The following is a 21,374-nucleotide window of genomic DNA, read 5'->3' as shown; positions in this document are numbered from 1 at the left end:
TTTTGTTATTAATACTAAAAGTAAAGCCAAATTTTCTAGAATTATTTATCAGGGACTATATATTTGTACTTATTCTAGGCAGGGCGAGCCTAGAACTTTGACTCGGTTCCAACATCCTGGGTTTGTACAGTTCACTCTCTTAACGACATACAGAGTATGAAACTGTAAAATTTTATCACACAATAGACTTGCTCCATGTTATTAAAAAAAAGCTTTTTAGTAGTAGTAGTATATATGCCTTAAACGCTATTTGCTTGATTTTAATAAAACATGGACTGACGCTTAGTTGTTCCTAGGGATGCAAAGCGAAACAGTAACGGGTTGGTTGGCACAGACGGCACATCGTCTTTAAAATACCCCATATTCAATTAAGAGATTATGTGACCTCAACCAATAAGTAATCTCCCCGAAAAGCGCGTCATTACCATGAAAACACAGGTATAAGTAAACAAAGAACTGTCATGACATAAACTAAAATATCGTCTAGATATTCGTTTTTTGTATCCAAATACCCATGAAAGGTAGAAATATCACATCCATTATTTGATAATGCGTTTTGATTTGTGTATCGATTACCATCGAATGACTCAACCCTTTTTACTTTATTAACTTGAAAGCCTTTTTGTTAGTGACATAATCCTGAGCTGATAAAATCTTTGTTTGTACTTTTATGGCTATCGCGTTTAATTTGAGAGAAATGTGCTCGTAAAAAGAATCTATGAGATTGTTTTGGTATTGTGTAATCTTAAGTATTTTGCCTTTCAAATTTCTAAGCTTTATAGGGATTTTAAGCTAAACAAATTATTTTGTATATCAAATATAAATTCAAAATAAGACAAAATTATGTATAATATTATGTAACTAAGTTCCCTTTGTTTCAGGTAGCACAACAGATCTCACACCAACCCTAATCGGTATCTACGATGCTCTTCTCGAACCTGCAAAGAGTCTAAGACCAGAAGTGGCCATTTTTGAAACTGCCAAAGATGCACGCAACGACCCACCAGTTCCAAACTCAACTATGACAGAAGATAAGAACAAAGAAAACACAGTCCACCCCAGCCCACCAAAACACCCGTCAAAAATCATTGGAAGCGTTAAACTTCCAATAGCAACACTAAACAAAAGTTCCCTTTACAACCTTCGGACAAAAAGTGACGGTGTAAGTGATAAAAGTGATCCTAGTGATGACAAAATTCAAAGGACGTTTAAAGAAGCTAAGATTGATGCCTTCCATAACCTCTCGCCAAATGTTAAACGTATGCTGTCCAGTGCATCTGAGAATACAACACTACGCTTTCAAAAGAAAACAGTAAATATAACGAAATCATCAGGCAGGAAGTGTAATATACCTTTAGTGGGTGCAACATCAAAAATATCACAATCTGGGTTAGAAATCTTACCATCCGTTGAAATTTACGATCAACCTAACTTGAAGCTTAACAAAATCCAAGACTCACCTCCTCTAATCAAGCCAGATTTCAAAATTGATGAACCCGAAACTTATGATGTTCCCACTAATAACCAAGCCGCGATCTACGATGTGCCTAACAATAACAAAACCGCGTTCGAGTCCCTGTCACTGCCATATATTGATCAATCTATCGAACTGTCTATATCGAATGATAGAGAATTCGATACTAAACTATCGTCTAAAGATATCTCCCCCTTAAAAGCTAATATATCTATACCACTAATATCACCAACCAAGTTAAACGACACATTGCCTAGAAAAGAAGCAAAGTTGTTAAAGAGCGGGCCTTATCCTCAAACGGTTGGATCAACCGGGAATTTAAGGCCGGAGAAGGAGATGGCTAGACTTAATCCACCATTGCAAGTCACAAGGCCTCTGTCAATGAGTTCTATAGCTTCGTCAAGCTCGACCTCTAGTAGTGGTGTACAAAATAAGGGAGTGAATTCAGCCTACCTCGCGTCTATAGAAAGCTTGGATGACCATAGCGATGCAGATATGACATCTGGCAATGGGAGTAATAATTTTATGAACAGTACGGGAATACTTAAGACGAGTATTTCCGAGGAAAGTCGAACCGAGATATTAACAAGTGAGTGATAGTCTTTTTATTGATTAACTTATTATTCCCATATTATATTACCATTGTATGTTTAAAATGTTCATACACATTGATACCATGTGAAACAGATAACAATAATTTAAAATTAAAATTATTTATTTTATTAATAAACGTAATAAATGCTCACATATAATTGTCAACTACTATTTGTATTGGAATCTTACCGAATGAAAATAGCTTAATCTTAGTCGATTCTATATTTACACCGGTATGTTTCAGATCACAACTTAGAAGAATTATCCGGGCTGTCTCAGCTGGAGAGGGTGTGCGCGGAAATAGTTCAGACTGAGAACGTGTACGTCGAGGATTTGAGACAAGTTGTAGAGGTGAGTTCTTAGATTTATTCAATTTAGTTTATTATAATTGTAGATATACACTTATATGTAAGTAAGCGCATTACCCTGCCCGAAGAAAAAATATATAGACGAGGTCTAGTCCTCTTTTACTATCGTAAAAAGACAACATTTTTATCTGTTCTCTCTGTGTTTGTAATCTTTAACCATTAATAACAAAACCAAACTGCGCCACTATAAAACCAAATTAATCTGAATTTATTTTATTATCTAAACAAATTAGTAACAAAATACCGGAAACAAAACCTTTTTAGTTTAAATTCGGGACTGCAACATTGCGTAAACTTAAATATAAACGAAGGAGGTGTGAAATGGACCGCATCTGATATTTCAAAGACATAGGAAATGGCGGAAAGAAAAATAAACATATTCGGTGGTTAGATTTGAAATGTATCTTGGTGTATTTAAATTTGGATGGGTACAAGTAGAAATTTTTTGTTCTACAGTTCTGTTGATTAGTCTGTGAAAGTAGAGCGATTTATATTACAGATTCTGTTAAATAATTTCAAAATTACTAAATATATGATGACTGTTATATCTTATCTGACTTACCGCTAATGCAGACGTACTGGATTTCACATACGGGAGCCATACCTAGCGCGGACTCGACCTTAAAATAAAATTTAAGTTTAAATATTACCCTATATAAACGCTATAATCTGATACTTATAAATGTAATTAATAAATATTAGTTTTTGCTCTAGTTAGTTACTGACATGGTAAATATTTTCTTTGATATTAATGTTATATAAGATTTATTTACTAATGTGTAACTAAGCAACGCATTACTGACCTTGTGTAAATCGATTTTAGTAGAACGAGACCCACATCATCAAAATAGCACTGAGGCCGAAACGGAATAAATTATTTTTATTACATACCCTTTGCCTGACATGATGATAGCTAACGCAAAAAATCCGGCAAACATATTAGCTGAAGTTGATTTGCAAGGTTCCAACGTAGGATCGAATTTTATCTAAATCGTATCACAGATGCGCAAACGTTTTTGAAACATCTTTATTACATTTCGACTAGGAGCTTAAATATACATATACAGTGTCGTCAGATTTATATTGTTAACTGAAGGAAATTAATAATAAAGTGGTTATATAACACTACAGGGGTCCTGGCCTCAGATTGGATCCGTTTCTTTGATTATTTCTATTCCATAGACGAGATATCGACCAGCCTTCTGTCTGTCACGTGTCATATTTGGATTTGGGACATGCATATGTCATATATTGGGATTTCTTTGGGGGCCTTGGGGGCCTATGTGCTTTTCGTCGGAAGCTCCAGATTCCGTCGCTGCCTCTGTCGCCGAAGTGGTTCTACAGGGCATGGAACTTTTTATTCCATTCTCTGCGGTGCCGATCGGTGGCAAGTCACAGCCCTGGTTTAAGCGTTCTTGCAAGGCGGCATCGCGTCGAAAGCATGGGCGGAAGCGGCGATATCTCGTGATGCCAATACGAGCCAGCGAACATAAAAAAGGATATAACTCAGCCTCCAGGTCCTTCAAACGGGAAATCGCTAAGGCAAAGTCAGAGCACATCGCCAGATTTGGCGAGAGATTGGCCCAACTCCCTTCGGGGACCCGAGCCTTCTTTTCTCTCGCCAAAGCTGTACAAGGGAATTTTTGTCAGCCATCGATACCACCGCTGCACAGAGAGGATGACTCGCTCGCCCACACTGCGAAGGAGAAGGCCGACCGCTTGGACTGTCTCTTCGCGTCCAACTCGACTTTGGATGACCGGGGGAGATCACCACCGGCGATTTCGCGGTGTGATAACTCAATGCCGGAAATCACATTCCGGCAACGTGCTGTTCGCAGAGCACTATCTTCCTTGGACATTCATAAGTCGAGCGGGCCGGATGGTATCCCTCCAATTGTGCTGCGTACTTGTGCTCCTGAGTTGGCTCCGGTCCTGACGCGCCTTTTCCGGTACCTGTACTCGCTCGGCACTGTCCCGAAGTGCTGGAAGACCGCTTCGATACATCCGATCCCTAAAAAAGGCGATCGCTCTGATCCGTCCAACTATCGCCCAATAGCTATAACCTCCTTGTTCTGCAAAATAATGGAATCCATTATTAATGGCCAGCTCTTGAGGTATCTAGAGGGCCTCAGCGGATTAGCGATTATCAGTACGGCTTTTGTCGTGGTCGTTCGGCTGGTGACCTTCTAGTATACCTTACTCATAGATGGGCAGAGGCAATTGAGTCCAAGGGGGAGGCACTAGCGGTTAGTTTGGACATAGCGAAAGCCTTCGATCGGGTGTGGCACAAAGCACTGCTCTCGAAGCTTCCAGCCTACGGGCTTCCTGAGAAATTATGCGACTGGATCTCCAGCTTTCTAGCCGATCGGAGCATCAAGGTCGTCGTCGACGGAGCATGTTCCGACCTTAAACCCGTAAATGCTGGGGTCCCACAAGGCTGTGTTCTGTCCCCGACCCTGTTTCTTCTGCATATCAATGACATGTTGCAACTTAGCAACATTCATTGCTATGCGGACGACAGCACTGGGGACAGCAGTCCAATGTTGCTAAGTTGCAACATGTCATTGATATGCAGAAGAAACAGGGTCGGGGACAGAACACAGCCTTGTGGGACCCCAGCATTTACGGGGATACTCTTTACACTGGCCGGGCAGGTATTTCTCGGGCAGTTGTCGATGAGTACCGGAACAAACTTGTGTCTGAAGTCGAAACTCTTTTACGTGGAGTCTCGGACTGGGGTAGACTAAACCTAGTCCAATTTAACCCCAAGAAGACACAAGTTTGCGCGTTTTCCGCGAAAAAAATACCCTTTGTCGCTACTCCTCTTTTCGAAAACACTCTTCTTGAAGCCACAGCCAGCATCGGAATACATGGCGTTGATATATCGAACGACTTTCAGTTTCGCGGTCATTTGGAGGGAAAGGCTAAATTAGCCTCCAAAAAGCTTGGTGTGCTCAGCAAGGCGAGACGGTACTTAACTCCGGGCCACCGCTTGCTTGCGCGCACTCTATAAAGCGCAAATACGGCCCCACATGGAATACTGTTCTCACCTCTGGGCGGGGGCTCCCCAGTACCAGCTCCTTCCACTTGACCGTATCCAACGAAGAGCGGTTCGAATCGTCGATGACCAATCCCTCTCCGAGCGGCTCGATCCTTTGGCGTTCCGTAGAGATGTGGGGTCACTCTGCATCTTCTACCTCATTTACCATGGAGAGTGTTCAGAGGAGTTGTTCGGATTAATACCTGCGTTAAGCTGAGTTTCAGCATCGGACGTCGAGGCAAAACACAAAATTCCACCCGTATCACCTCGACGTCCGCCGTTCCACGACTGAGCGTTTTTCAAGGCAATTTTTGCCGCGCACCACCGCTATGTGGAACCAGCTGCCCACTGAAGTATTTCCGAACCAATTCGACTTAGGGTCCTTCAAGAAAAGAGCGTAAAAATTCTTAAAAGGCCGGCAACGCACTCGCGATAGCCCTCTGGCATTGAGAGTGTCCATGGGCGGCGGTATCACTTAACATCAGGTGAGCCTCCTGCCCGTTTGCCCCCTATTTTATAAAAAAAAAATGCTGGTTTCCTTGCGATGTTCTCTGTCACCGTACTAGGGAGTTAGATGCGTACATAGACAGATAGTCTATTGGTCCACAACCGGATCGAACCTACGACCTTAGGGATGAGAGTCGCTTGCCAGCCAACACTACTTTTTTAACTGAAGGAAAAATGCTCATATAATTTATCAGAAGATCATAAGTTTTACGATTCAACAGAGCTTTATAGAAACTTTAAGTTTGCTTTATTAAAGTAGTTTCTTTATACATTTCTTCCTAACTCCAACCAGAACAACGTACACAAATAACCCGTTAGTGACACTAGACATTTTAATATGGTCCTGACAGTTTGACATATTGATCGATTATTTATACTACCAGTATTACTTCAACCCCCTTTTAAAACATTATATACTAGAACTTGGGTCGCGTTGTTATGGTTAGTTAAGACAGGCACTTCAAACGAATTAAATTGCTTTGCCCAGATCTTAAAGGTGGTTTTCGCCTGCTATCTTTAAAGGTCTATCTAACGGGATGAACCTAATACGGGATGATTGACTTTTTTTTGCTAATTGTATGTATTTCTAGGATAGGATATAGATGGTATTGAAATGGTCGCAGTAACTGTATATATGTATATTATTTATTTCATTAGATATTTTGTAAAATCATTATCCATAGATAACATTGTACGATTTTGTGATTAATTAATAACTAAATGATTTATTATTATTTATACGAATAAAGATAATACTCTCGTGAAAATGTTATGATACTAAAAAATATAATTATAATCTGATAAATGTAGAACGCTTGCGTAAATCTGTACAAATAACATTTCACAGTGTTTGTAAACCAACTCCTCCGATTTTTATGTAAATGGTTTGAGAATAGGTATTACTATACCCCTAAATGATAAGGGTGGTCCACCCCAAAATTGTATTACACGAATTCAATATAAAACCCTTAATTCCGAGCTTTCTTTGACTCGCATTTTTAAAGCGAAATTAGTACTGTAATAATCTTTATATGCAAGGTTAGGCAAGACTTTAAGGCTTTATAAGTAAGGCAAAACGTATACAGTATTAGAAAAATGCCGAAATAAAATTGAACTTCTATATAACCTCGTCACCTAACATTGCCGTATACAAATACACGAGCATAAATTCACACAAATAAAATAACATGTGGTTTTAAATAAATGTTGTTGTCATTTAATATGGACCGTCGTGGGAGTCTTGAGTACCGTCTAAAGTTGAATGAAGTCGTTTAAGATTTGCATGCGTAATTTTATACGATTATTTACGGTTCTATACTCCAAGATAGAGAATTGTCGTCGAATTGTCGAGTGAAGGAAAAATGAAACAACAAATCGCGTTGGCCCTAACCTCTTTGGTCTATTAGGTGGTCTGAAACGTTTGTAGGCTATCAGAGAAAATATTTTGAATAGACATTCAATATATCAACTGATTCAAAACAGCGTTCATACAATTGTTCTATACCATTTTTTTAGTACGATTTATCTTTAGTCCCATAATAGGATTCAGTTTCGGCTATTATCTCTTTTTCAGCATCATCAGTAAACACGTGTTATAATACTCACACAATCCGCGGGCAAAAACTGACTTGGCTTCCGAAATGAGATATTTAGAGCGTTCCACCTCCCGTCAATTGCTTTTAGCAGAACCTCCACTCTGTCGTTCCAGCGGTACCTAGGCGTAATATTAAATTAAACCAAGAAAAAAAATCTAACTTCTTATATAACTGTGGTGGTGGTAACAGCAAACGTAGTCGAGATTTAGCGCTAGTTAGCGATAACTTATCTTAGCTAGCTTATCTCCGCGGTTAAACGCATTGGATTTGATATGGAAGTCAAACTTAGCGGTAAGTCTCGCTAAGTATAGACTCCCGTGTGTCAAGAACGTATTGGATTTGAGGCTAAGTCAAATTTTGAGCTAAGTGTCAACTTTCGTACGTCAAAATAAGGACTTAGACATACGGAGTCAGGTTTCGATTCAGAATCTGTCCATAAATTATACGGAACCCGCTATGTAATTTATTGGATAAGTTTACACTACCCTCATAAAATTACAATGGATTACAAATGTGTAGGACGCCAATAAAAATATCTAGGTTTAAGTAGGCGTGATACAGTTATTTTATTGGATCTATTTAATGATCGTGAATGAGCTTGTACCTGCGCCCGCGCATATTGATCTCCATTTGGGTTGACAAAAATACGAACGTGTGCATAACAAATATATAATTTACAATGTTTTTGTTTATTCAACTGTTTGCAACACGCCTGAGTGCACGAGCGAGAGTGTTTGTGCATGTTAGTGAATGAGTAAGTGTATGGGTGCAAGTGAGTTCGTGAAATGTGTAACTACATATTAGGCCTCAGAAACTTCTCAGACATTGCCGGCTCTAAAGTGTGTTCATAAATGTGTCCTTTGATCTATTATAGATGCATAAATACAACATCCCTATTTCTTTTTAGGAACAGCCTACTCTCATACAATAAATGATCAAGTTTCCTATACGTGGTATTATATAGCTCTTTGTTATTTTTAGCTATAACATTATTAATATACCATTTAAACCTTGGTGTACTAACTAGGCTAATGTCCATTAAATTCCTTATAAACTAAAGAGTAAAAAAATACAAAAATCTAAACTAGAACAAGAGATCATTTTTTTTAACTATGAACTAAAACAAGAAAGAAAATATAACATCTATCTTAAATTTTACTACGCGGTACGACGAAGGACGTTATAAGAGATAAATGCTTTAACTTATCACATTTAAATTTATAATATTAAATAAAATTGGCAACCCTATTCAACCTATATACAGGATGAGTTACCGTTACAAGTTTAATCGGTGAGAGTTTTATTTATCGACGATTTGATTCGTACATCATGTCTCTATGTTCACTTGTCAGTCTTGTATTGTTGGAGCACTTTTACACTAAACTTCGCCTATGAATTTGCCCAGCTTGAGAGAATCAAAACTATCAGAAGTCGCACTAAAATACAAAATATTACAACTATAATTCGGGAAATTGAAATGGCAATAGACATACAATAAGTATGGAAAAGTTTAATAGAATTGGGAAAAGAAAATGAGGGACATTCGAAGGAGGACGAGATAATCGACTAGATGAGATAAAGGTAAGAGAATTATGGAGAAGAAAAGCTCTAAAGTAGTGTGAATAGATACGGAGGAGGCCTTTGCCAAGGTACGGCCAACAGACGAATTGTCGATGTAAACGCAATATCAGGGGAATTATGGATAAGGAAAGCTTTAAAGTAGCGAGGAAATAAATTGCCTATACTAGGGTGGGTCAAACAGACGAAATTGTCGATGTAAACTGAGTGTGAAGTGTATTTAAGATTATTATTTTGTAATTATCCTTTTCTGTATCTAAATAAAGGATTAAAATATTATACACCCAAAATTACCTTTAACTTACATACATTCAATTTTGGTATCTCAGATGTTGACGTCAATGAAGTATTGAGAATGAAGCAGTTTAAAAATACATGTAAATAGACTAAATAGGCGACGTAGATGGTGTGAAGGCAGCGCTGGTATACCTTTTCATAGATTCCTGGATTAGATGCAGAATATTCTAGATCCAGGTGAAAATAAACTATAATAGACGAGCGGCTATGGAAGCGAAAGAGGTACATAAGGAACATACCAAAAGGCAAAATCCTACATACTTTTTGGGAAATGGTGCCTTCTATAAACCTGCAACAGAATTTATCTAGAACAAAACTATTGTAGGATAATGGCGTATGTTTAAACTGTCTCACACTCACTCACTCATTCCGCTGGGTCTACGATCCGAAGAGTGTTTTGAGCTGCGAAACGGGAACCTTCTAGCGCTGCCTGTTCAGCGCCACCTCCCAGTTAATATTGGTATAATACCTATGGTGCTCAAATAAGGTAGAGTGAAAACAGCCTAAGGAACCCAACTGTACTAAGATAAGCAAAGACTAGATTTCCTGAGTACAATAGACAATTTATCGTCGCTTGTAAACTACACCGCTAAACTCAATTTGCGTACATGTCAAGGGTATAAGTGAAGATATAGTAACGGAAACAGTACGAGTAAAGTGAAGGAGACACTTTGGAGATTTTCTTAGTCAGCAATAACAATACAACAGTTGCATCATTTAACACGAACTTAAGCTTTTTTTTACTAAATTAAAGATTCGTATTCGGGCGTTTGGTTACGCTGCTTTGTGTTTTTAGTTATTTTCGAAGTAAAATCCTTGTCAATGCTTTAGTTTAATGTGGGTAATTTTTAGGTCCAAATATATATTATATAGCCTATAAATTGTTTCACCATCACCTTTACTATATATTTCACCATTACTCTGGAAGTGGTCTGTCTGGAATGCAGTGACAGTTTATGATGGCTGTATGCCAGTTTAGTTTATCATGCCTTTCTAATATTTCTCTTCATTTCCCCAGTTTGTATAACTACTTAGGGTTTAGCTATTGAACACACAATCTTATTATAATGTAAATTATTGTCTATTATTAATGTATTTCAGCGTGCCTGGTCACGGTGACCACGCACGCTCCCACGAAAAGCACGCGAAACGTCGGAAAATTTAAAATGTAGAATTATGTAAGTAATTATAAGTTTTTAATAATAATACATAGCTTCAATCCGTTCAAAAAGTGTTTTTATTAATGTATAATGTTTGTATTATTTATTATTTTTATTTTTATTAACATTTCTAAAGTATTGCCTCAATTGCACTTACATAATCTATTACAGAGAGCGATTAAGACCGATTGAGAAAGAGTGAGAAAGGGAGATCGAGAAAAAATACACGCTATTGGTTGATGTATTCCTTTAGAATACATCAACAAATACCTTCGTTGGCAATGGTTACAGATTAGAACTTTAGATGACTAGAGACTAGAGAATTCTGTCGCATAACGTCTTGTGCATTAAACGCCGATACAGATACAGTGTGAATATAGATATACATATTTACATAGAGTGATCATATACTGGTACATCATCATCTATTGGGGCTTTTACCATAGTAATCATTATTTTTATTTTTAAAGAAGTTTCACTTCTGACATGTGTACTTTGTACATACCCACTTTTTTATAATCCTTGAACTCTCCGGAAAATTTTGTTTTATCATTACTAATGTTTTTATTCCGGAAAAGCGAACAGAGATTGTATTAATATAATATAATATACATACGTCTACTGACGTATGTCGTTTAGGCATGTAGCTTCGCCGACTTCTTCAACAATAATCGTGATATACGATCGATACGAATCCCACGCTTTTTTCCACCTCACTCCACAGAAGATTGCGTTAAATTCTACCAAGAATCCAATAATCTAAATATTTCTTCTTGTAGGGTGCTTTATTGATGAAAACCGTACCTTACGTACGTACCTGGACTACATTATAATGCGAATGAATACGGGGTCGATCCAGCTCATAACGATAAACATTTGAATGTAATATGAGTAATTGTAAGACAATGCAAGTGGTAATACCGGTTATCATTGTCACGGTGACTAGAAAGTGACCGTGAGTCACGATCACGATCGGGTTAGGGATGTACGGGAATTCTATTACATGGGATATTTAATTACGTCTAATGTATATATGTAGTTACTGTATATATATATATATATAAGAAAGGAATATGTGCATAACTTTCGAACACTTTTCATTTAAATTTTATGCCTTAAACGCGAATGGGTCCAATCCTGACAGACGTCTCTCGCTTCATCCACTTTCATGACATTCACCATGTATGCTCGCCTGTTATGGGTACTTTTAACTTATCCTTTTTCCATTACCTGCTGGATTTGGTCCAGGTATGGCAAGACCATCCTACTTGTAAGCCGCTTCTCATTCGTCCGTTCTCCATGTCCCAACCACCTAAGCAGTTCGTATCCTTGTGGTTTGTTATTAATAATAATATACTTTAGTATTGTCTTTGGTTAACATAGCTTTAACACATTGAAAGAAAACAATCACCGTGAACACGCACGCTGTAAAGCACGCGAAACGAAAAATTTAAATTTATTTTATTTATTTACACTTCGTTACACTACAATAGTAAAAAAAATGAACATAATTAAATCAAAAGGAGGGCAACTGGCGGCCTTATCGCTTTCGAGCGATCTCTTCCAGGCAAATGTGAGTAAAGAACAAAAACATATTAAATTACATAAGATAGGCAAGTAGTGCAAAAATACATGTAATACACATTTATGAAGACAAAACTAAACAGGAACAAAAAGAACAAACTAAACTAAAAAGATGATACATTGAAAGTAAAAAGACACATAAATCGCGATAATTTAAGATAAGTCTCAGGTCAGTTAGTAGAAGAGTAAGAAAGTTAGGGATACGATGTGTATAATAATACAAATAGCTTTAATCCGGTTAAAAAATTGTTTTCTTTCAATAATATACTTTATTTGATCAGATGATACAGTTCATTCATTAATGAACCTCTTAGTAATAATAACTTTCTTAGGAAAATTTTATAAAAAAATATTCAATTGCGCGTCGTTGCGGAGATCTATCAAGAGAATGTCAGAGGTTTTTTATATGACAAGTGAATGAGAAGAGAAATATTGATTAATTAATGAATTGTAATTTTATAAAGGTAGCCATTACGCTTCGACCGAATTAACGAAAGCTTTACATCAAAGGCTTACTTTGATAGAAGATATAAAAGAGAATCTCTAATCTCTGTTAGCAAGGAAACTTAAAACGTTTGGTCCCTGTGGCTGCGGCCATTAATGCTGGCATTTCCTTGCTGAATTGCGATGTTTATTCGTTGGGAAAGAATAGCACCAAAGTATAACATATACGAAAGGCATTGTAATGTTTTCTGATTTCAGGGCTACTTACACGTCTGGCGTCGGGATGCAACATTTTCTGAAGATGAACTGAGAGAACTATTCAACAATATAGAAGATATCTATGGTTTTAACAAGTATGTATATTATAACAATCGTTAATTTTAACTGATACATTTGTTCTTATAAAGTCAATGATTTTAGCCATATATTTGAGCAATCGATTCATTTCCAACACACAAATATACAGGATTTTTTAGTTTTAACCAACATAGTATAATAATTAAACATTAACAAATAGAAAATAAAAACAAATCTCTCGGGGTCACTATCTACCAGACGCGAGCTTAAATCTTTAATTAGCGCCTGTGCTCTTGAACCCCACGGCCCAAGAGTCTCTACTCAATACATACGTAGATCGACTATTCACTTAGAATATTCATAAATAAACAAATTAAGCTGTTTCACCATATGTGATAGTTGGCTGTTACACACTCTTCATTATATATCCTAAATGTAAAAGCTGTCGTGGAGACAGGGGTGCATTTACACTATTAGGATTTAAATTAAATCTAATCTATATCTTAATAATATATTCCAAGTTAATAATTCGAAGGTGTTAAATTTGATTTTCTAAAATAATGTCTAATCATCGAACAGTATAAAGGACATCTACAATAAATAGGCTGTTTTAAAAACAATTAAAAAAACGGTTCTAAAACACACCTTTTGCAGCGTTGCAGATGTTAGTGTGACCTAATATGCAGTTATACGTTCATACACATTACACTCACTCATTCACTAGCATGCACTCACGCGTGTTACGATACGTAATGCTTTAAAAAAAACTTCTTGTAAACGGAACAAAATTGAAATTGAAAGCGAGTATTTGGACCATAGGTTTGACACCAATTGTTAATAACCTTACTTTGACATTATTCTATGTTGTTATATAAGACATTGTAAAAACTGATCTGACAAATGCAAGCCTTTTTATATATGGTTAATTGGAGGTTAGTGCTCGATCAGAAAACGACTGTAGCGTTTTTTTAAATATGATAATGCGGTAATTACCGCTATTTTTACCGACTTTAAACTCGAAGAAGATTTCAAATGCATACGCACATATTTTTCTTGTTTATTATTATAGCAACTAAATTTTCTTCAAAAACTCAAGTTCTTTGTACGTAGGGGTTATGTGCGAATACGATTTCCAAGGTTGTTTGAGATACCAAGTGTCGGAACCAGTCTGTTGCACATATCCCAGTTTACAAAGACGTTGCTACTGAATCTTGTCTCCAACTGTCATCGTCTTTATATGTTCGCTGTGTGTATCTTATGTATTTATTATTACATTATTTTTTTAGACATTATCGTATTGGTTTAGTTTATTACTGTATTTATTGTTGTGAATAAATAATGAAAATTTCGTTCGTCTAGGAATAATAATTCGTGGTTAATATTGAACATGAATTCGTCCCTGTAGCAAGGGTGTCCAAATAATAGCGAGGGACGTCAAAAGGTTGGATGAGGGGAGGATTTGCACATTGGGCTTTCAATGCGGATTGCGATTCGGATTTGCCTTAATCTGGGGAAACATTGAAAACTTTTTGTTTGCAATAAAATATAAATGTATATTGGTGATTGTTATTTCGCTCATACAGGGAACAAAGTGTTCTCATATATCATTTTTTATCATTTTGTATTGTATTGATGACTAATATTACGAATGTATAAAGCGGAATTAAATTAGAATTTATATTAAAAATCCGGCAACGCATTCGTGAGCCATTGAGTGTCCATGGGATTACTTCTTAAATTTCCTTATTTTACCATTTTATATTGGTGTAAGTATTTGCGACTAACAAAACAAAATGTAAATAGCGGATTATTTTTGATTTAAAATTAACTTTAAAGGCCGGCAACGCATTCGCGAGCCTTATGGGATTGAGAGTGTCTATGGGATCACTTATCATCAGGTGAGCTTCCTGACCGTTTGCCTCCTGTTCTGTAAAAAAAGCGTAGCTGTGGGCAGGCTTCTTTTGTATCGCGAATATACAATGTAAATAGATAATCATGTAGAAATAAAGACAATAATAATTATAAGGCTTCCAACACGAGTAGGCGAAATGTCTCCATGGAGTTGCTGAAAATGTCCACCGAGTCATTGTTAATCGCAGTTTTATTGTAAATCTGACACAAACTGTTCTGCCATTAAACGACGAGCATAAACGTAAGACAGGCGTGTTAAAGGGATATTTGTTATAAAATACCTAAGGCTCCATGAAGTAGGTTGTAAATGAAAGCATAGACCGCGTTTTTCGAGTCAGTTACCGCATAATATCAATTACGTTGCATTAATACGACACCAAGCCGACTTTCAACTCATCTGATACATGTATTATACGCTTAACACGTATGTAATCGCTAGTACCATTGATTTTTAATCATTTGTATGAATGTACCAACTTCTACACGGCCAATATTGATACCAATATTGATGGTAGTAGTCACTTAACATCAGATATCGACATTAGCCTATTGATATAAAAATAAAAAATCTTATGATTCTGAGCGGTCTTTCAAGAAACGAAACAAATTCTTAAGTCTGGCAACGCACTCTCGAGCCGTCAGGCATTGAGAGTGTCCATGGGCGTAATAACATAACATCCTGCCTCTTGTTCTTTAAAAAAAGCTGCCATAAAACGTCTAGTTTCAAAATCATTTATGAATTCGGCTTCCATGTTATAGAACAACAGAATATGTTATATGTCATGTTTGACAATTTATATTAAAAAAAATTGGACGTTTACCTTTGCCGGATGCTCAGTATATATTAATATAGTCTTCTATCAAAACACCTTACCGCGAAAAAATTTGGACGAATTACGTAAAAAAAACGTCAAGTAGTATTTTCGACTAAGGGGACAAAGAAGAGCGTACCAATTCTTGATAGCCCGGAAACGCAAGCCAAGACTAGCAAGACATCAATGACAGGCAATGTAAGTGTCCATGGACGGCGGTATCACTCAACATCAGGTGAGCCTTCTGCTTGCTAGCCTCGTATTACATAAAAAAACGATCACTGAGAATACTTTGTCAAAATGTTTTTAAAAAAGTCCGTGAGCCGATAAAGGCAATGTATTTTCCCCAAAGGATTTCTTTAAAAAGTCACGTTTGCGAGTTAAATCAGTTGAACAATAAAATGCTAAAGTTTACTGAGGTCATTGTTTGATATGTATTGCTTAAGGTGACGTTTGATACAGCAGTTTTCTAGGAACTCAAACCGATAACGCGCTATGCTTCAAAAATACTAGGTCAAGTCTTGCAAAATGTAGATTAGTTTTCAGCGCATTTTTTATTTAATTATAAATATAGGTCATAATAACAAATTTATATCGTGATATCATAAAAGTTTGTCTATTTCCAACCACGGCGTTAGACGGAACATCGCTGTAAAATGTTAGCTACCTTTGATGAATGTAATTTCTATTTTAATATTGACTATTTAATAGAAGACCTGAGATCTCTGCGTCGTCCATAGCTCGGCTTTATTTGCTGTAAATTAAGAACAGATTCTCCTTAACATTCGTACAAAACATCAGTTGTTATAGGCCATTCAAGTCACGAAATAAATTTATCGTGATCGAGTTATATTTAAAGGTTTTACATAACGCAAGCTTTTGGCAATGCCCAAATTGAGAGCATTTTGTTGTGCAAAATAAGAAAAAGTATTTACAAAGCCAAATATGCCAATGCCAAACGATTATATACTAACTTACATAGTATATTAAACTACTAACAATTTTTGCTACTTAACAAAGAAAATCCAGTGACAGTCTCTCTCTTCCCATTTCAATACAAATTTATTATAGAAATCTTAATTGGCTACCCATTCGATTGCGGCGTAAGATGCACATTTTACAACTTCTCTATAATGTTCTTTTTAATCCTAAAACTCGTAGTTACTTAAAGCAAAATTTTATGTCCCTCTCTGGCGGTAGTTTTGACTTGCGTTCCTTTGACAATTTAATTCTTGAAACTTCTACTTTACCGAATTATTACACTCCTCCTCCTTCCTCCACTGTGCAAAGTATCCTGCCATGGGATTCCTTACCAACTCATATCAGACGAGCTTAGTCTTTTAAATTTATTTAAAAATTTTCTTTTTGATCATTTTCCTTCTGCCTCGTAATTCGCTACTACTTTTATATTAATTGTTACTCAATTAACCTTATTATTTATTAGCTTTTAAATTTTTGTTTATACATATTATTATTTATATTTTTTCTTTAGAGTTTACTTTATTTAATTTTAGTAACATATTTTAAGTTTATTTTGTTAGTTAATTATGCACTTCTTGTACTTTACCCTCTGTAGGATGTCTTTTTTATTGTTCCATATTTTCATTGTCTGGAAGAAATCGCTTGTTAGCGATAAGGCCGCCCGTTGTCTAATAACTTATGTAACCTGTTTTTTTGTGCTTTTATAAGTATGATTTTGTATATTATGGTAACAAAGTGTAAATAAATAAATATATTCACTTCTGGTGCAGAACTGAGTTGCATATATTTGTGATATGGTTAAGCAGGAAGATCATAATCGGTGACTGCTTATTTATACATTAGTGAAAAGTATATCTTCTTAATTTCTAACTAACTTTAACGACAAATAATTCAAAATATTATAAGTGCTTTTATAAGCGTATTTTATATAAGGCGCAATTTTTGTTTATAGGCTAAGCGCCGTGCATTGACACTTAGAAATGTCATATCATAGACATATTATTAACACATTTTAATTTTTGTTTAATCTAAAGAGTATATAATAAGTCACTACTTTAGTCTTCTTATAAAGAATTCACTACCGGATGGAGATCAGCCCTTAATGTCGCTAGAGGCGCTTTGATTTACAGAATGCATTAATAAGATAATATGTATATACAAATATTAAGTACATTGTTGAATCGCACGTACGCGTACACATTACTCTTTGTTTATTTAATCCGGGTAATTTGATATAAAAGAAATTATTTATCGTATTACAGATCTCTCTGCGCCGAGCTGAATTCCTGCCATCTGGACGCCACCTGCATTGCTCGATGTTTCGTCAATAATACATCTGGGTTCTCAGTATACACATCGTATTGTACTGGATACCCTTGCACTATGGAGAGGTTGGCAGCCCTGGCCTCGAAGCCTCAAAGTGCAAGGGAGTTCAGGGAACGGCAATTAGGGCTGAACCATCCATTGCCACTTGCGTCCTACTTGTTGAAGCCGGTGCAACGGATTTTGAAGTACCACTTGTTGTTACAGGTTTGTTTATTTACGTTTACCTGTTTAAAAAAATATTAAGTGTATTTAGCAAAAAGAAAACATATTCTCGTAACGTTTAATAAATAGTTATATCTCTTGTGGCGCGTTAGGGAGAAAATGTTGAGAGTTTTTACGATGCGGCGCGCACACCGTCACAAAAAACCGACACCCTGAAGCTAGCATAAGCTATAAAGTCAACATTTTAGTCAGCATTTAATTCCTATTGTTAGTGTCGTCTTTTCAACAAACGTAGAATAAATAAAATCAAAAGATTTTTATCTTGTTACCCCAAAGAAGTATAACTTCTAACGCGTGTACATAAGTAAACACACTTTTTTATATTAAATATCATCTTCACGACAATACTGAAAATCTCAAACTTTATTAAAATTAAACGGAGTAGTACAATGTGACGATTTTTACTGATAGGATCAAAAGAAGTTGAATTTATATTTCAATTTTATAAAGTTTATATCTCAAGTTAATCAAGTTTATTTCTCAATTGAATAAAGTTTATTGCTCAAGTTGATAAAGTTTATTGCTCAATTTAATTAAGTTTATTGCTAAATTTAATAAAGTTTATTGCTCAAGTTATTAAAGTTTATTGCTCAAGTTGATCAACTTTATTGCTCAATTTAATAAAGTTTATTGCTCAATTTAATAAAGTTTATTGCTCAATTTAATAAAGTTTATTAACTTGAGATATATACATTATTAACTTGAGATTGATGCATAACCTAATAAAAAAATTTAGTCTGGCGAGCACATGTAGTTTTAATATTGATGCAGAGCGTGTTTAAAATGACAAGGGTTTAATTAATAATTGGTTCCATTACTTACATTTTCAGAACCTTGTAAAGCAGTGTGCTTCACGGGAAACAGAGTATGCCTTCTTGAAGATGACTGGAATCGCTCAGCATATAGACGATATGAAGAGACGCCACGAACACGCTGTTAGAGTACAAGTTAGTCCCATTTACTTATACAATGTTCTGTATTGTAAAATTCCAATCTCCCTCCTAACTAATAGGAATATCCCCAACCAGTCTACCACTAGCCTGAGGGCCCCAGTTTTTAATGATGAGAACATATATCCTTAGCGTAAAAGCGTTAGAACTGTTTTTTTTGTTAAAAGTCATCTTTTACTGATTTATTTATTACGCACGTACTATTAATATTTTCGCGGTGATCGATAGCAAACAAGTTAAAACAAATATATTTTTCAGGAAATCCAGTCACTTCTTTACGGATGGAGTGGTCCTGATCTGACAACTTACGGAGAGTTGTGTGCCGAAGGGACATTTAGGTAAATTATTTTATCATATTACCTTAACTTTGTTAGAGAGAAAGTTAGTTTTATGTTCCTATATATCATTATATGTTATTGTTTTAATTAACTTGTCAGGTTAAACAACGAACGTGTGTCCAAATCGGATTGGACGTTAAATAAAAACACTAATTCGATTGACTAATGTTTGTCTAGTGTTAAGTTGTCGTAATAGTAGAAAATATTAGTAAATAAATATAAGAAAACACTTTTTAAACTTTTTATTATTATTAAAAACTTATTATTATTTACATAATTTAAAAAAGAATTCCGACGTTTTACGTGCTTTTCAGCGTGCGTGTTCACGGTGACTGAAGACAAAAGGTGTTGAATGTCAAAAGTATCACAGCTGCAAAGAAAGTGTTTAATAATAATACATAGCTTCAATCCGTTTAAAAAGTGTTTTCTTAATGTGTAAAAGACAATGTAAATAAATATGATTCATAAATATTTAGGTATGAGTTAACTGACACCTAATTTTTTTTACCCTAGACAACGTTTAACAGTTATGAAACGTACATTTTAGAATAGATAGATAAGCATTAAATAAATAATAAAAAAATAACGCCTTATAAAAATATCGCGCAATAACGCTCTTAGTTAAACATTACCAGTTAAATTAAGGCTCACGAATAGGATATTTCATTGTACTTTACATAAACGGAATTTAAGAAATAAAATAAATCAATGGCGCAACTATCTTTTTAGGTATGTGCCTCAGATTTTTGTATATGTTTCATGAACAATTGTTAACCTAATAGACAAGTAGCTGATCAGCCTTCTGTGCATGACTCAAGCCGTCGACTTTTTGTGTCTATAGTAAGGCAGGCTGGTTTCCTCACCATGTTTTCCTTCACCGTTGGAGTGAATGCTAAATGCACACAAAGAAAGAAAGTCCATTGGTGCACAGCTTGGGATCGAAGGACCTACGTCAGGGGACTCTCATAGTCGCACGCTGAAGCCACTAGGCCAACACTGATCTAATAAATATGAATCTTAAGGAACAAATTGAATAACTCTTAATATTAGTATTTCTTTTTCAGAGTATTCGGCGCGAAGGCGATGCGTCACGCCTTCCTCTTCGACAAAATGCTGCTTGTGACTAAAAATAGGGAGGACGGCATTTTGGCTTACAAGTCTCATATAATGGTATTTAGAAATTTATTTAAAATCTGAAGTCTTATCGTATACCTGTGTCGACTTTATTCTCTGACGTTGAATTACTAGCAGTTATTATTAAGTACTAAAAAATACTTAAGAAAGTACACATTTACGATGAGATAATTTCTATCAGAAAAAGTTTTGTGTAATATTGACGCAATTTTACTATTTAAATAGTATGTATATACCTTATCATACTAAAAAAAATATTTGTCGAATTTAATGTTTATTACTTTATTATTAGACTTCAAGATTTTCGTGATAATTTTGTTTCAGTGCAACAACATGATGTTAGTTGAATCGATATCGGGTGCGCCCCTGTCCTTCCACGTAATCCCTTGGGACGCGCCGCGTGCGCAGCTCACTTTACAAGCACGCTCGCCGCGGCACAAGCGAGAATGGACTTTATTGCTTAAGAGGGTGTGTACAGTTTTGTTTGTTTGTTTATTTTCAAACTTTTCCTATGTATTTTGATACATCGATTATTATAGTAAATTATATTATTGTTACGTGATACCAAAGTTAATGCTTTTATAATATACGCAAAATATATTCATTAAGAAACAATTTATTTAAATTATTAAACTAGTTTAAATTTTCAGGTCATATTAGAAAACTACAATGCAGTTATACCCTCCCACGCTAGACAATTAGTAATGGAACTTGGACAAAACAAAACTGATGGCAAGTACACGTTCCTGGTGTATCTTAAAG

General features: G+C 35.7%; 1 protein-coding gene across 4 annotated transcripts in view; it reads left to right on the top strand.

The window, feature by feature from the left end:
* The window catches only part of LOC123720019, a 76,079-nt gene that overhangs the window by 47,867 nt on the left and 6,838 nt on the right, over positions 1 to 21,374 (top strand). For all 4 annotated transcript variants that reach the window (XM_045676429.1, XM_045676432.1, XM_045676430.1 and 1 more), the window contains exons 2-10: positions 882 to 2,063; positions 2,313 to 2,419; positions 12,900 to 12,994; positions 17,905 to 18,172; positions 19,021 to 19,137; positions 19,399 to 19,478; positions 20,543 to 20,648; positions 20,937 to 21,080; positions 21,263 to 21,344. In XM_045676429.1, coding sequence (XP_045532385.1) covers positions 882 to 2,063; positions 2,313 to 2,419; positions 12,900 to 12,994; positions 17,905 to 18,172; positions 19,021 to 19,137; positions 19,399 to 19,478; positions 20,543 to 20,648; positions 20,937 to 21,080; positions 21,263 to 21,344 — 2,181 coding nt within the window. The remainder of the gene's footprint in view (positions 1 to 881; positions 2,064 to 2,312; positions 2,420 to 12,899; positions 12,995 to 17,904; positions 18,173 to 19,020; positions 19,138 to 19,398; positions 19,479 to 20,542; positions 20,649 to 20,936; positions 21,081 to 21,262; positions 21,345 to 21,374) is intronic.

The sequence above is a fragment of the Pieris brassicae genome, chromosome 2 (genome assembly GCF_905147105.1).
Source record: "Pieris brassicae chromosome 2, ilPieBrab1.1, whole genome shotgun sequence".
Lineage (NCBI taxonomy): Eukaryota > Metazoa > Arthropoda > Insecta > Lepidoptera > Pieridae > Pieris > Pieris brassicae.
Note: the sequence above shows the minus strand (reverse complement) of the source record. Positions and strands in the feature narration are given on the sequence as shown.